At 29.6% G+C, this 18,442-nt stretch overlaps 1 protein-coding gene across 13 annotated transcripts in view; it reads right to left on the reverse strand.

Annotated features, from left to right (window-relative positions):
• LOC143232015 (uncharacterized) overlaps window positions 1-18,442 on the reverse strand; it is a 65,081-nt gene that overhangs the window by 14,443 nt on the left and 32,196 nt on the right. For 8 of the 13 annotated variants that reach the window (XM_076466984.1, XM_076466986.1, XM_076466983.1 and 5 more), the window contains 11 exons: window positions 16,378-16,626; window positions 15,141-15,363; window positions 14,874-14,941; window positions 12,062-12,132; window positions 10,487-10,650; window positions 9,731-9,824; window positions 8,737-8,862; window positions 8,333-8,416; window positions 7,985-8,048; window positions 4,219-6,192; window positions 239-388 (listed from right to left, as the gene is read on the reverse strand). In XM_076466984.1, coding sequence (XP_076323099.1) covers window positions 239-388; window positions 4,219-6,192; window positions 7,985-8,048; window positions 8,333-8,416; window positions 8,737-8,862; window positions 9,731-9,824; window positions 10,487-10,650; window positions 12,062-12,132; window positions 14,874-14,941; window positions 15,141-15,363; window positions 16,378-16,626 — 3,267 coding nt within the window. Of the gene's footprint in view, window positions 1-238; window positions 389-1,316; window positions 1,445-4,218; window positions 6,193-7,984; window positions 8,049-8,332; window positions 8,417-8,736; window positions 8,863-9,730; window positions 9,825-10,486; window positions 10,651-12,061; window positions 12,133-14,873; window positions 14,942-15,140; window positions 15,364-16,377; window positions 16,627-18,442 lie in introns of those variants that run through there. The other 5 variants (XM_076466990.1, XM_076466989.1, XR_013017334.1 and 2 more) reach the window with 4 other exon arrangements.

The following is an 18,442-nucleotide window of genomic DNA, read 5'->3' on the forward strand; positions in this document are numbered from 1 at the left end:
AGGTTGCAAATTCATACAATTATTATATAAAAAATTTAAATAGTTTGTACACAGAAGTTATCTAACATGTTTAACATAATTCTAAAGTTTCAAATTATTCTTTTCCAACAGGTGCATAAAATTGACGTAATTGGGTCTCAAACACTCATTTGGTTTCATTTTACAATAACGATGCACACAACGAAAATACTTGGAAAGTAAATCTATACTATCAAAAAGAAAGGCAATGAACTCAAACCTTCTCCTCCATAAATTTTGTTTGAACATTTGAGTAGTTCTGTCAAGACGTCTGATTTCTGACTGCCATCCCACCGAACACTAGAAGCACTATGCTTATACTGGTCCTGGCTAACTTGAATATCTTCATCCCAGACTTTACTTGGCACCACTGAAGAGAATATCAATATAATCAACATGAAAACCAGAAAAACCTTCTTACACATAGCTATATTAATATGCATTTGAACAAACATAAAACAGCTAAAGAGAGAGAGACAGTTTTTGAAGAGTGCAATGATCATAGAGCAATGTTTATTCTAATGAGTGGTGTTTCAAATTTTAACATCACATTTACTTTTGATAGAGTAATGAGCCTGAGAAACTTTAAAGCTTTGTTTGTTTGTTTTGAATATTGCGCAAAGCTACTCGAGGGCTATCTATGCAACTTAAAAGTAATTAATAATAAAACAAAGTTGAACTAACTCCAAAAACGACTGTAGAAACAACCATAACTTGTAATTATAAGTTCATTTATTTATATACAATTAAACCATTAAAAAATTATTCTACATAATTTAGTTTTGGTAATTATAATGTATAGACAAATACTTATGAGTTATCAGCAATTTATCAATTTCTTCATTCTACTACCCTTTATTATGTCTCCATGGTTACTAAATACCATATAATTATCCACTCATAGTTCAGTATGACAAAAGCATACAGCTTGTGATAAAATATACATTCTGTTTACAACCAAAAAAGCCTTAAGAAAACTTGTAAAACAATAACACATGTATATACCATATATTTCACATAACAGATTAACATAAAAAGTCCTGTTACTTTGATACTTGTAAACAAATTCTAGAACATCCAAGTCTTTAAAATGAGAAGTGATCAATGTACCCTGAACAACCTTTTGATTAAAATCAGGCTAATATTTTCATTTGTCATACTTGTATTACACTCTACATCCATGGAGCTTTCTGAGAGACAATCAATTTATTAAAAAGTGATTAACAATTCCATAACAATTACATTCTTTACGGAAAAGCAAACAGCAGATAAAAAAGCAATAAACAAACTAAACATACTTCTTCACGGTCAATTCCAAACTTTCTAGATGTCAGAAAATCAGGTCCATTCCCAGACGAGGAGAAAGAAACTCATACAAATTCACAACTTCAAACTCAGCATTCTTAACTCATGCACAATGAGTTGTCTTTGTTTTTTTGTTTCATTTGGGATATTTGATTATCAAAAAACAAATTTTATTTCACACAAAAAAGACATACTCTTACAGCACTGTCATTTATTAATAAATTAGAAGTGTAACTGAAAAATGTATATAATATAAATAAAACTAGTTTAAATTTTCCTTGGAAATTCTCTGCCAAAAATAAAATATTTCATGAATTCTTTATTTTGAATAATAATAATAAAAACCCCAGTAAAACACAAGTTAAAAACAAGGATAACATTTAATTGGATTAACATAGCATAAACATTTAAAACACAAAACATAAGACAACAGTATCAAATGCATACAACTCAAAACATGAAATTAACAAAAAGTATATAAAGCTAAAACAAAATGTTGAGAATTTTAAAACATGTAAACAGGGATCATAAAGAATGTCAGAAAACTGCAAACCCCTATTTTGGCCGAGTTTGTAGTTTGAGTAACTAATGTTTGCATTATCTCCAGCCTTGTTTCCTTAATTTTTTTTATGAATCCCATTTGTAGGTTTTTAAATTCCCAATTTTTCATATATCTTGCTTGCTGGATCATTTTATACTTAACTATATGAAAAAGATTACTTGACATGGTATCTAACTTTATACATTGTAATGATAATAAACATAGGTAGTAGATAGCTGATATGGTTCATTATGATTTACTCTTGCTATAGACTTTGATCACATTAGCTCAAGATGTAAAATGTGAAGTTGCAGTTTAAGATTTGTTTAAGAATACAGTGAGCATTTATAGTTTCTATGTAACTAAATTCTTTATATATTATGCATAACACTGGACAAATATATACATAGAAAAGAACACAACAAACCTTTACTACTACAACAGCAAACATTTCAAATAAAATGTGTCTAAAACACTGCTTTAAATAAACCTTTGTTTCTTTTCAAGTAAATATTCTATGAATGTGTGTAATAGAATGTAATAATAATAATAATATTTAAAAACAGAATTGTTTTTCTTATTATTACAGTTTTTTTCTCACTCCAACAAGCTGATAATTTATAGTTTACCCTGTGCTTAAACCTTTAAATTTATAAGAAACAAATAGACTTTCCAATACCCTCTACAACATTTGAAGTATCTAATTTAGTATTCTATAAAATGTTTGGGTGCAACATATGAGTCATTTTTGTTGTAGGCTGGCAAGAGAATAATAATTAGAAGAATTACAAACAAGCCATTCTGAGTGGATTTTTTTTCTTATAAGCATGCATGCTTTTTTGGGGGAAGCATTTGTATCTATGTACAGCCTTAGCAAACAATAGCAAAGATTTTTAAAGTATTGTTTGAACTGAATCTTTATGTTTTAAGGTGCTTTTTGCCCAAATATTCTTTTGTTCAAGTTATTGAGATCCCTATTTGAATCACTATAATAAATCATGATATTTTACCCATGTATCCAATCCTTTAATACTTTCTCAATCTTCATACAAGTACTTATGACACAATAGCTTGACCATTAGGATTCTTGAACTCATTTAACAAGAAAATTTTGTGATTAATAATTAACACAAGTTTGAAAATAAATAAGCAGATCACATCACTAGACTCACTGATATGATCAAGTATGACACCAGGGAGGGTCATAATTTCTAACTTTCTTCTTGAAATTTATGTCCATAACTCAATGACCATAAACAGAGTTAGATTTGTGAAAAACAAGTTTTAAATTAAGTCAGGGACACACAGGCAACACCCTGAAATTTCTACACTACGTCTTAGTGACTGAAAATACACAAGTGGAGCAACAAGATGATCATTTTATAATTTCTGGTGAATTCTCCAGTAAGGGGCAACACTCAATATAGTTCAACAGAGAGAGCAAAGTATAAGCCTAATACTAATGTCTTATGTCACATATAATAACAAGCAAAATATTTAGCTAATGAGACCCAAAGATATCTGGAAGCAAAATCTGGTCACATGTAAACAGCTCCGAATTAAGATTTCTGTAAAACGTACAAGAATGTAATAGATGTGTGTATATTTAAACAATAATAATGTTATGACTTTTGTGCTTTTTTTTTCATTCAATCATATAACAGGCACACACATTTAGCTTCAATAAAGAATGTTTCTTTTTAGAGGCCATTAAAGTTAAAAGCTCAACATTCACCATTTCTTTCAATATGAACAGAGAAGGCTAAATTTTTTTAAATAATGCAAAAGATCCACTTTCCATATTTAAAATATTAATAATTTGACACATATATACTTCTATGTACTATATTCAGTTGAATAATTCGATACTAGAAAGGCTCAGCATTACTCATCCTCTCTAAATCAACATTAAAATAAACTTCCAATTCTCACAAAATTTTACAGACCACTAACAAATCATGTAAGTGGGTTTGAAACCTAATAAAACAAAAACTGTTTTACTTTTAAATTTTATTTCAATGTTTTAGAATGTGTTAAGCTGTAGTCACTTTAAGTAACTAAAATAATAAGACATTTGTTGAAGTTTTAACACAAAAGGGATCTGGTTACAAACAGTATAAGGACACTAACTGTTTGGTTTTTATTTGAGACTTTGTACTCTTACAAGTACACATATTTTTAAGAGTAAAAACAGTTTTTTTGTTTTAATTAAACACTGCAACAGTAAAATTTTCTGAATATCAGTTTTGATATAAAAAACAAGAAGTTCTATTCAAATACTAAAGTGAGAAAGATGTCTTTAAATTTAGCAATAATTTTCAAATTACATCTATATTTAAGTAATATAAACTTACTGTTCATATTCAAATCTTCAGCTTGTTTGAATTTTCTTGTTTCTGCTTCTAACGTTTCTTTGGTTTTTTCAACCCATTCTTCCTCGTAGCTATCACTACTTTCACTGTCAAGAGAATCCTCTTTACATTGCTTCACTTTTCCTTCTTCATATTTACTTCCTTCATCTATTTTCTTATAACTACTTTCACTAAAGTCTGCTTTAGACTGTTTCCTTTTATTATCTTTGAGCTTTCTTCTTTTTTCAGGAATTTTAATGCTAACACTACTATCACTGTCACTGGAGTCTCCTTTAGACTGTCTCCTCCTATCGTGTACATTGTAATAGTGTTTAAGCTGCTTTTCACCTGAAAATCTGTGGGTCACACTCTGCTGCTCTATATCTGACTTCTGCTGCCAATTGTTCAAATCATTGAGATTATATTTGTAGTTGCTAGACTGCTCTATTAGGTTTTGGTTACCATTTAACTTTGTCCTTCTCTCAGATGTTTCATTCAAAGAAAACTGAGTACCTTCTTCTCCTCCCATTTTTAATACTTTCTCATTTTGAAGGTAGCTGGCTTTGACATATTTTGAGTCACTTCGGTCTCTGTCTTTATGCAGACTGCTGGTGTGGTTTTCTTGGAAACTTTGATTTTTGTGTTTGGAGTTCCTGTGGTAGCATGAACTGTCAGACTGCTTTCTGTCAATGGCTCGCTCGTGCTCTCGTTCCTCTTCAAGTTCGAATCTGTGCTTTGATTTGTGTTTTTTATACACTGACTGACTGCTTTTTTCACTACATTCAGAAAAGTCAGGCTGGTGAAGTTTCCTACTAGAGTTTGGAAAAATCTCAAAGACACCTTTGGAATTACATTTTCTCTTAGATTCACTTTTGGATTCCTCACTTTTGCTTTTGTCCCACTCATTACTTTTCTGTTGGTCTCGAAAGTCCCGAATGGTGGGCAAACATGTGTTCTGTTCTTTACTTTTTTCACGATCCTTGTTAACAGGGGTTTTCATGTCCTGATTAACATTAGATGAGAGCTGTACAGAAACATCAGAGATAAGAGATTGTTTATTACTATTAACGGTAGGATTAGCATTAGACACCACTGGTTGTGCAGGATGACTTACTGCAGGTGCATAGTATTGATCATTCACCACACGATTAAGATCACTCGACTGACCACTAATTGAAAGCTGAGGATTATTAGGCTTACCACTTTCTATTAAGGAGTTTTGATGGATCAATTTATCCATTGCCGAGTCTTTCTCATTACTAGTAACTGTCCAACCAGGAAATGCTCGATCTCCCTTCAACCTACTCATCACATCTTGTTGATCTATTACATTCCAATCAGTTGTGGAAATTACACTGTTATTACTGGAGCCAGAGGCAACAGAGGGTGAATGTAGACTTGTATCTGTTACATGCCATGTAGAGGTAGCTTTCACCTTGCTTGAAGACTCAAGATGAGATTTAACTGGTTTGAGACCTAAATTATTCTTATTTGAGAGAATCACACTATCATTTGATTCTTTGACTGCAGTGGTATCTTTATGAACAACAGGTGTTTCTTCATGACTAGGAACAGAATCAGAATGAGTACCTTTATTATATACTTGATGAAGAGAATTGCTCTGAACACTGATTGGTTTTTTTCCATCATCAGCATTTTTCTCATTATCTGAAGATTCAGTTGAGTCTTCAGTATAAGGCACTAAACCAGATACAGGTTTGCTGGTAGATGTTCCTGGTTTCTTGTCAAGAACTACAGGAAAACGTCTGATACCAAAAGATACCTTCTCTCGGTTCTGCTGAAGAGGGGCAGGTAACATCTTCTTGGTGGAAGATACACCATTTGTGATACCATTAATAGAAGAGTTTGATGGAGCTTGTATAACAGAGGGTCCACATAACTGTTTGACAGGATTGCGTGACAATTTAGATGACAAGTCATTAGAAGACTGGGACACAGGTCTTCCTACATATAAGACTGTACATTAATGTGAAAGAAATTAAAACAATGAAAATACTTGTATCACACAATGTTTTTGTTTAAACTCAATACCAAATAGAAAATAACCATGCTTCCAAGTATAAGCACTGAGCTCATTGCTACAATTTAAAAGTAAACATACAAATAAATTAATTTTTACAATCTAAGCTCTGCATAGTAATCATTGTTATTACACCCTACAAAATTATACATTAGTATTAATTCATGATACCTAATATATATATGAAAGCTTTACACACCAGTATTACTCGTTAAAACCCTAATTTCACAAAATGATCTAATAAGATGCTACAGTATAAAAATAAACACAGTTATTACTAGCTGTTAAATTCTAATTACTTAAGACAATATAAGGTAAAAACTTAATAAATGTATATTTGACTATAGATGTTTTGCCAATATATTATACACTGATAACCAGCATATTCTTCCATTAAGGTGGTTAATTCATCAAGAAATTCTACATAATTATAAAATTCATCCAAATATTTTGGACCCGAGTACTTCAATACATTCTAAATCATAATAGTTCATTCACCAAGACACTCACATGATTATGATTCAACATACCATTCTCCAACTGACTACTGAACCATTATTACGTTTTATACTTGGTTAGTTGATTCACCAGTACAATCAAAATCTAACTAGTGATTTGCCAACACAATGTACACCTGATAACTATTTCTCCTAAATTTTCTAGTTTTGATTGTTTTATGAAAACCTATTATACCACATTCTATACCTATTTGTTTCCCAAATCTTTTATACGTGATTAATTGATTCACATAACATTCAAAGTTATTTCATTAGCACATATTATACCAATACGTCACTCTCAAACATCAATATGACTGGTTTGAACTTGAAAATAAAACAAGAGAAATTCCTCAATAGCTGCAGCTTGATCTCATACTGGTTGCAAGAGATGAAAGTTTATAATTGAAAACAAAACAACAAACCATTCTATTAGCTGCTAAGTTGTGGCTATATACATCAAATGTATCAAAGAAGCTTGATTTCATTTGCATTCAGAAAGTTATATTTCAATGACAATCTATTTTGTTTAGGAAACATGTTCAAATTTGTTAATGATATCCAAACAAAAACACACACTTTTGTAGATAAACATAACCATACCACTTATTTTTTACCAGCATTAAACAGCAATGATAATGCACATTAATTTACTGCACATGGGTATTTTTAAGTGTTGCCAAGAGTATTTAGTACTACTTACACCTAACACAGAAATACAGAATAGAATTGGGCTAGACTTAATAAATTTTCTACCACACGTTTTCTTTGTATTACACATAAACATAAAAAACTGTCTAATCTAATTAACTAAGTGTGGAACACAAAAATATGTGTTTAAAACAGTCTAAACGATACTAAATTAAACCCTTGCTTTAAAGTCTGATCATGACTCACAATATTTAAATACTGAATTAATTTTATAACCAGTTATTATTAAAATCATATTACAAACAATACTGCTGACATTAAAACTTTATCACTTCTAACTGCTGTTTTAATTGTTACCAACTTTTATTTCACTTGTACATCTTTTCAAAATTATAGAATTATTTAAAAAATAAATTCAAAGATCTACCAATTAAAAAATAAAACAATGAGTTATGTTAAATAACCAGACCTGCACATTAACCCCTACTTCCATCACAAATGTGTTTGAAACAGTATAAGTAACCCAAAGATTTGTGTTATCTAGAAATATTTGTGCTTTTTAAGTGAATTTTATACTTACGTTGAGGTGAGTGTTTCACATTTGCAGAAACCTTATGATTTAACAAACAAGCTGAGTGAGGTTTCTACAGAGATAGAGAGCAGAAGAAATCACATAAGTCAACAAAACATACAAAATAAAACAATTCTCACGTTTGTTACAAAACCAACTATTTTTTTTTAATAATGATGAGATGCAACCTTAAAATCTAGACAAAGTACTAGTAAAACAAACTTGATAAAATTAGATCTGTTAGCAAAAATAAGGAATATAAATCTAATTTTCATAAAAAGGAAAGAAGTACAAATCCCAAAATATACTAACTATTTATTAAAATTCTTTACAAGTGTATTTCAAGGGAATTTATACCTTGACTTCCCTGAATGATGTTTTGACATAAAACAAGACATAGGCTTGTTGATTAAGCACCTGGTTCAGACTAACTTGCTGCACCTACAAGAATAAAATATTATGAAACTTTAGCATATTAACTATGTTTCAGATTTAAATTTCTATTTACATTGTAACCTATAGATCAAACATCATACATGTTTAATGACAATTATCGATCTTTCTAATAGAATGAGTTAACTTCAATTCTATACTTTTCTCAAGTATACTTCATAAACACAAAAAGAAAAATGTGTTAAGCCATAAGTACTTTGTATATTAAAGTTATACTTTTAAATCATTATATTTAAATTTAAAATTAAATATATTTTGTAAACACGACTTTTCACAAGCTAACATATGGATAAATTAAAAACACTTACTCGTGCATCATCCATTATATACCATAATCCATTGGAGTTTCTGACATAACAGAAATAATGGCCAGAGTTACAGCTACTCCCCATATGAACAAGAACAGCATTCAACCCGTAAACCATTGGAATACCCTGAAAGGTGGAAGAGTTTCATTTTCTTCATTCTTATTCTATCGACTTGAGAAACAATTAACCTGTTGATTGCCAAGTATTTCAGCTGCTACAATACAACTCTAATGCTTCATTTTGTAACTTTTTTCATGATGCCATTTTGGATCGAAAGTGAAACAATTTGTAATCAAGTGAAATGCATGTATGGTGCTGACATCTAGCGTTGAAATTAGGGATTATTGAGAACAAATTAACTCGTCTGTAGCACTGTGTTACCAATCAGCTTGGACGAGTTATCTCGTCTACAGCACTGAACAGGTTAAACTGACCATCTTAGTCATTCAGTACTAACAACATTAACAATTACTAATACAGCCATCTGCAACACAAAGATTACAGAAGCCAACAAAACCTGAATACATCTCCAATACCACATACTTGTCTTTTCTCAGCAAAATTGGTATTTGATGCCGTGATGGTTATTTTTTAAATGCATACACGTCTTATGTGGTTACAACATGAAGTGTGTGATCTACAAATTAAGGAAATGTCCAAGTGTCTCTGTGTAGTTTCAGCATATTTTGCTATCAGTCGGAATATCTTTGTACAAACAATTTTGTTAAAAACTGCTATATGAGAACACACTGGTTTCATTCACTTTTATATGGAATTAAAACATACATATCAAATACGTATTCAGTCACCCGACACTTGTTTCATATAAAGATTAACTTAGGTGTCACTGACGTAATTTAATAACAGCAATTGTGCTTGGTCAGAATAGAGAGAAAGCTTTGACAATTATTTTGGTTAATTTAATTTTTAAACTTTTATTTTTCGTTGAATACTTTTCAAGTGGTATTTAAATACACAATAAATACAAACTTACTTTTGTGTCTGACATGTATGGTCGCAAGTTCAACTTTTCAGGATATGTTACATGCTTGGTTATTTTGCCTCCCAACATTCGATTGTAGTCAAATCTTTCAAAAATATTTAAAATACACACATAAAATCTATATTTTCAGCATTTTAAGTTGTTAAAGTAAAACCCTTTTCAACAGTTATTTTTTACAATTCATTTGTTTAAAAAATACATACAATACAAAAATCTGAGGATTGTTTCTGAAAATTGCCTTGAAATTATAATCATAATGTAAAAAACCTAAAATATAAAGCAGACTAGTGAACAAGAACTTTAAATTTAAGTAACAGCTTGAACTTTTTAGAGGAACTGAAGCACAAAATACATAATTTGACAGTTTTCAAATTGGAAAGTAAACCCTAATTTGACTTCTTTCTTACCAAGATTGTTTTTGGTTTTCTTGTGGTAAACATGATATATATGAACAATTAAGATGTATTATAAATGAAACAACTTTAAAAGAAGACTATTTGACTCCTATGTTAACCAGAGTTACAATACTTGTAAAATATCCATAAATTGCTTTAAAAAATCTATTATGAAATATTTAGAGAAAATTTCCAAATCAAAGATGGCATTAACGTGAAAAAAAATGAAACTGATCTTCATATAGTAAATACTAAAGATGGAAATATTCCAGAAGATGAGTTAATTTCACATATGACTAAGCAATACTAAACTAGCAAAATATACACAAAAAAACAACCCATAACACCATACCGTTTAAACTGAAATGTTGCTACATTAGGAGCTCTGTGGACAGTGAACCTTTTCTGTGCTGAAACTTTCATGTTGCACTTTGGACACTTGTAAGCATTGTCATTCTGAAGGAGTTCAGGTTGTATGAATTTTTCTAAAGCTTTCTCTAGACTGTGAACACTCTGCTGGGTGAAAAAGAAATATCTGTTATACTTGTTGTGAATGTAGTTATTTGTGTATTCATATGGCATTTTTAGTTTCTACTACACTGAAGGTCTCAGCAATGCAATTTATTCATGTATCTATATGATCTCTATACAAACCTTGTCATATGTAAACAGTACAATAATTGATTCAAAAGCTAAAACATTCAACACTGTTAATTTTTTTCATTATTTCGATGTCACTTTTTAAGTACACTATATCAAATTGCATTTATGTGACACTGATTACTGCTAGTTTTGAGAAACATGTATATACAGTAAGAAAGTTCAATAAGATTTACTTTTTATCATACCAATTTAAACTTAACATACTTTAGATTATCCTTTTATATAGGACTGGGAATGTTTTTAGTCAACTCTAAAACAAAATAGTTTCATACTAGTTGGCCAAATGATATAGGTTGTAGAAATGGTACTTGATTTTTAAAATACCATATTTATTACCCCACTTTATACAAATTAAATTAAAGAACATATGCGAATAAAAATGATATATAATTAAAATAAATTTAATATCTTCTCAGGCAAGCAGCTTGTTATCAAAGACTTTTGTTCAATGACATTACAATTAGGCATAGCTTGAAATACAATCTCTCTAACTGGCACAAAGAATTCTATAGAGGTTTGAGAAATTGCTCTTAGCTTTGTTGCTGCTTTTGTCCTCACTAGAGCTTTAGCATTGCTTCTCATCTGTAAATATGTACTTTGGTTTTAATTTTATATTTTATTTAATTATGTGTTATGTTTGAAAATGCATACCAGAAATGTTTAATATTATTTTAAAAATAAGGCCTGTTCCTATACCTTAACATTGCTCAAGATTGCCCATAAGCAGATATCAGAACAGTAATAATTGTAAAGGGCAGGAGAGAAAATAAAACACCAAAAATTAATATGTGAAAAAGTAAAAAACTTGCAATTAAGAATATAATTAAAAGGTACGTACAATATTTCCATTTCTAAAGATTTCATTACACAATACATCAGTGATAATAATGTTAGTGCAAATAACTACAATGAAAAAATATCTTAACCAGTGATTTGTTAACTAATCTTTTCTTTATGTAATCTTTAACAAAATGTTAACTATTTTGAAGATATGTTATGAGAATTCAGAGTTATCGTAAGTACTGTTGAACCAAGTATCACTCTATATGAAAGTAGCCTTATGGATTTGACCCCGTAATCATAAAGTTAATGCAGACAAATGACACTCACAGCCAGATACTTTAAATCCCACAAGGAAACAAAGAATTATAGCTTATAATCAGCATAAAACTTTATTAAAAATTTTCTTCTATTCCAATTTGAAGAGATAAGTAAACTACAACTTTGTCAAACAAATTAAGCTTCAATGCACTACACCACCTACCTTAATATCCAAAATAAAGTCCATGAAGTGATCATATGTGTTGCTTCTTTCTCGACAGCGAAGACACAAAACTGAAAAGAAAAAAATACACCAACTCTCACATTATAAATCACATCACTTTTATGCTATTTTATTTTCACATCAAACAGATTCTGGAACTCCTTGTTTTGTTTTTATCCACAAGTTAGTTTGAGGTGACTGGTAATTAGTAACGTGATATTTATTAAATTTCAATTTGGGGCATGCAGAATAAAAGTGTGAGTTTTATATTTGAAGTTTTTCATTTGATTTTCATGGAAAGATTTGATTTTGCTCATTCTTGAAAATTCCAGTCAAAATTGTTTAATAACAACAGAAATAATTATTACAGTTCATGTACTTCATGTGTTAACTCATATTATACACCACAATATGTGGGCATTTTATATTCATCAAAAAACAACATTATGGAACATTTTCAAAAGACAATATAATTTTTCAGGGATGACATGGACAAACAAATAACAGGCTAAATGCACATGCTGTGACATTTATTATGGATCTTTGATGTTAACTTCTTAACATCAAATTATTGTGGCATGTGATGCATATGAGCTCTGATTTCTCTACTTCTGAATTTTCTGACTTCTAAATGAATTTGTTTCAGTTTCCAAATAATTAGAAATATAAATTATACATAATTACAAGCAAAACTTTTTTTGATAAATTATCAGTAAATTTTGTAAAACCCATCAGAGAAGCAGCACCCCTCTGATTTTTGAGATTAGTTGCAATTCAACTTTACTCCTTTACTAAATCTTAAAATTCTACATTCAGTTTTTTCCACCATAAGTCATTAAGTTAAGGAGGACTGTTTGGTTTGAGACTCTGAACAGTAACACCTTTTCATTAAACCTATTCAAAAGGTATAGAAAGCCAGGGACACTACAGTACTTCTAGTGAACGACATATTTTTCATCTAAAATACATACTTAAAACCTACATGAATGTGGACACTCAAATTTCTCAGACTGAATAAAGCTTAAGGAAGAATGTCTAAGACTTATTATTTGCTGCAGATGGTTGGAATTCACAGTGAGTACTACAAACCAAAGTTTATGTATATTTTGTTATAAATTTTTTAACAAAAGAAACTAAAATGTAAAAATTCTATATTGTATTTCAGTGTAAGGATTATTGCTCCAGCGGGCACAAAGTACAGTGATAAAACCATAAAATTAAAACAGATCTGAAAAAGTGACCATATGGAATTGTTAAAATAAGCAACATGAAACATTCAGATGAATACTGAAGTTAATGCAAAGGGAAAAATGGTACTTTTTTTTCTTCAATTTTTTCAATGTTTAATCTCACTGTACAATGATTATTTATTTACAGTTAATGTTAAATTAAAGTAGAAAAAATAAAGTTTTATATAAATAACTTGTATACTTATATTCATTTAGGAGGTTCTAGTTGTGCAAATAATATCAGAAACTAAGATCAAAATAAGTATTTTTATTTATAACACAAAAAAATCAATTTTTACTCGCACTGATTCAGTAAAATCTTCAAATATATTGAGATACATAGAGATAAATGATTAGTAGAAACGTGATTTAAAAAATCTGAATTTTTTTGTTTACAACAGACTTATTATTTGCTAAAACTGCCAAATTTTGCAAATTAAAACAGAGTAAATTAAGTTATGTATAATTTCACAGTTCCAAGGCAAGGCAATTAAATGATAAAAATATAAAGTTTTATTAAAAATCTTATTACTTTACAAGGTTCTAAAGGTTTTGCAAATAAAATACAAAACTATAATAGAAGAAGAAATATTTTTAATTTTACAGTGAAAATCACCTTTTACTTGGAATGTTTCAGTAAAGGCTTTGGAAATTTACAAATTATTTAGTTGCTTATTTGTAATGTTAAAATATTCTGAAGAGAGAAACTGAAGCTCAGATGTCACATCAGGAAAAGTGGAGATTAGAAATTTTAACATCTTTCAAAAATTAACATATGACTTACATAATATTAAAATTTAAAGTATAGAATATATTTTAATATTAATTGTTTTGACATACACTGATAATAAAGTTGAGTCTTGAAGGTATCTCTGTATATGGTCATAATATATGCACTTTGACCTTGCAGTGCACATAGGATTAAAACAGTATAAACACTGTTAAATGTATAACTAGATATGCAATTTCATCTACAACTAGTCATTTTCAACATCTTCTTAAATAAAAAAACAGTTTCTTTAGCACTATTTTATTCAAGGGCTTTAAGTACGTTATATTAGAATATCAAAAACATGAGACAAACATCTAATTCTACTAGTATGGAACATACTCTTCATTGTAACACCTACTATTTGAGTAGAATACCTGGAGAACTAAACTGATATTCTACAGAAATGTTTCATAGAAGGTGATTTTAAACACAGATAGATGCTCACTGAAAAATGTTTCATGTTTAAATAGAGCAGTACGTGAACTTGACTTACAGGTTTTCAAAAAGTAAAATTAAGAATATTAAACTATGGCATCTTGCATAAACAATCACAGCTGTAAAACTAAGAAGAAAATGATTTTTTATCATTATTTTTTTTTTTGTATTATAAAGAAAGTAGTGTCACTGTGGAGAAAATTTATTATCCCAAGCAACAAGTCAATTTTAAAAGCATACAGTTTTCTAGCATAAAGTAGCATTTCATTGTCTGAAACCAAGTTCATTATGTAAAGGAAAGGAGACACAACTACAAGAAACATAAAGTACTATATAAGGCATACACAAAGACTTTTTATAATATATTCAAACCTACCTTGACTCCTGTGGTAGCCTCCAAATATATGATTTACCACAGTAGTTTCCTTACTTGAAGGATCAAGCCTGAAATATTGAGGTATTTGTGATAAAATGTCTATTTAATTTAACAAAATACGTCAGAAAATATATTAATATTTAAAACTTCATGAAACAATCACCTAATAGTTGGAAAGATTACATTTACCCAATGTATCTCCACAATTTACTTAAAACAACAGGAATACAATCTTCTCAAAGATAAACAGAGCAAATAAAAAATTACTTGACACTGCCATCATAATTTGATAAACAAGCTCTCCACAGGTTGTCTACAACGTAACGTAAAAACTCATGGGCATCTTCCTGGCGTCCAAACTGAAAATGCTTGGCTATAGATTTCAGCTTCTGGTATATGTATAGAGGCTTGATAATTTCTCCTGGTCTGTCTAAAGCACGTTTCATGTGCTTCTGCAACTCGCACATCATGCAGAATCCCATAATCTTGCCTACAAGTAATAAAATGAAAGATACATTATTATTATTTTGCAAAAACTTACTATGTATTTTAAACAAAACTTACACTAAAAACTAATTTTTATTCATTAGGCATTTAAACAAGAAGGTATTAGACAAAGCATTCAAAACTTTCACTTGCTCAATGAATACAACTAGAGTGCTAAAGTATTATGTAAATGAAATTTCCAAGAGAGGAATTTCCAAATAATCTATACTTATTACAGAAGCTTGATTGTTACACAATAAATTACAAAAATTTCACCTGAAATTATTTCTCTTTAGTTTTAATATTTTCTCCCATATTGTAATGTAACACGTTTGTTTAGTTACACCTCAATATGCAAATGTTGAAAAATCTTTCTCATAAAATTATAACTGATTCAAAGGGTTTACAAACTGTTTATAATGAATATTATAAAAACAGTATTCTTGCTTTCTATTCTTTAATGTCCTATAAATGATTTATCTTTCTGATACTGGTATTACAGGCCATTAACAAATATCTTAAAAGAACACCTTTGAAAAACAAATTCATAGAAATTGTAACTCACTCTTTTATAAAAACTTATTTCAGATATACTTTTGTTTTCCAACTATACAAGGTTTAAACAAAAGTTCATCTAAACTAATATATTTTTGTGACCATAAAAATAATCACACCATCCATTGTCTGCAACACAATTTTGATGATAAAATATCTAAAAATCTGGTGCCAAGTTGTCACTCACTGGATGTAAAAAACAGAGCAGCAATATAAAAAAAACAAAATCAATCATGCAAACTGTAAACTTTGTCTCCACATTCCTCTTAACTCTATAACACTGGGTGTAGTCTAAGGTCAATCATTTTGACCAACCTTGTAACTAAGAAACTATATAGTGTAAGGTCTAATGCAGTAAGTATATCTTCATTAAAATGAATCAAATTTTAGTGAACACTACAAGTCATTTGCAAACAAAAATGTCTTAGCAGTTGATACAAATATTCACACTTGCTATACTCACATTTTGAAGCATGGTCATCTTCATGTAATAAGTAATTGGCAAGAGGAGGACAGTAGGTCAAGCATTGTATGACAGTGTTCATAAAACAGGTGTTTCCCAGGTTAACCAGTCCAGCCCCAATCTTATGTATCTTCTTCCATTCTAAATGAATGTTGTTTTGAGGGTGGATTTGAATCCGAGGAGGAGGGATCCCATCTGAAGGAGGATGAAGTTTTCTACCACCTCCATTTACCATATTTGAATGTTTTACTGAAAGAAAACAATTTAAACAGTAAATTTCATAAATGATCATAAAATGCCAAAATCTAATCTAACTTATGTGGTGCTTTATTACATTTTAAATTAATCACTAGCATATCTGGCAGACTATTTATCTAAAACACACTATCAGGTTTGTTTACCAAACAAACGTGAACACACATTTTACACAGTTAATTAATTAATTAAATAATACGTTGGCTCTCAAATGACCAACCAGTGGGTTGTGATAGTCTTCCAGTAAGACCAACATGGCCCACCAGTGAGTCGTGCTGTATTTTCTTTGTAAAAGGCCACTTATTGCCTGGGACACAACGGCTACATATACACTCTTCCTAAAAAAAATAATTGTAAAATGACTAGTGGGACACTGGAAAGTATTGGTAAAATAGGGAGCCAACATGTTAACTCACAGGTAAAAAAATAATGTTTTATGCTTATTCTGTTTTATACTTAATACATATTTATAAAAGATATCTGGTACCAAACTCAGAGCCTTATATGTATCTCTTCCCCAACCTACCTTTTTTGGAACTGCACAACACTGTTTTTTCAGTTTTCAATAACAGTTATTTTATACTTGTTTACTATGTTTTATATACTCAATAGTTTCTAAATTCTTTTTTGCATAACTACTAATTATTTCTCTTACATTTCAGAAGTATATCATTTGACTGCAACAAAATATTCTAAGAATGTCATGATTTCTGTGAAAATTAAACATATCAGAAAGTATGTCATTGTATCTCCTAGTAAGTTTACAAATCAAGAATTCAGTTCACATTCTCTGTAATTGTATTCTTTGAATCCTGACAATGTCATCCTTGAGTAATTAAAATCCAATATTGGTTAGCATCTGTTGAAAATGAAATGTGTCCACATTTAATTTGTGCCTGCAGCTGTTTCTTTTCTCTCTCTCTCTCTCTGTGTGTATATGTACACACACACACACACACACACACACACACACACACACAATTTTCATATTTTGAAAAGATTATTACAGAATTTCATAAATGTTATATCAACTTTTTCATGGCAGACTCAGTACAATATATACAAATATTTATACTATAATTTTTAATGCAGTGTGTGTACCTTTACAAAATTTGTCAGACTTTTAGTAAAGACCACAAGTCTTTTGTACAAAACAATTAGGTTTTTTAATGAAATATTTTTATTAAAGATTTGGTTGTGAAAATATTGAGTGTTTCATTACCAGTCCAAGTACAAAGTGATTTTTTGCGTTATGATTAGAAACTCTTCTTCATCTTGAAAATATTAAATATTATTTGCATAATCTATTAAACCTCCAAAATACATTTCAAATATTTGTTTTCAGTAAAATCTTATATTCTATCTCATATTGTTAAGTATATGGGGTTTTGTCAATTTTGACTAATCTCATAACTGTCATAAAAAAATTAGGAAATATAAGTTATGCTTCTTTTGTTCTAGAATAACTAGGGGTTATAACAAGAAACTGTTTAATCTAAATAGTTTAAATCTCATAACATTATATATATTTATTATTCTGACCTTCCAGTTGTAACTGGCTAACAATATACAAGTAGCACTGACATGGTACATGTGCACCACATATTACCATATTCAATATCATAAAACTAACCTTGTTTCTTCACAAAGCAGCCTGTCTTGGTTGTGTTTTAGTGGACTAGTATTTTGTAAAAATAGTCATATTTCAATAATTTACAATGACTTTTGTACTTGTTTACTGCTTGCTGTAGGCTGTTAAGCCTTTTTAAAATTTCACATGTGAAAAATGTGAAATGAAAATCTTTTTTTA

The sequence above is a fragment of the Tachypleus tridentatus genome, chromosome 11 (genome assembly GCF_004210375.1).
Source record: "Tachypleus tridentatus isolate NWPU-2018 chromosome 11, ASM421037v1, whole genome shotgun sequence".
Taxonomy (NCBI): domain Eukaryota; kingdom Metazoa; phylum Arthropoda; class Merostomata; order Xiphosura; family Limulidae; genus Tachypleus; species Tachypleus tridentatus.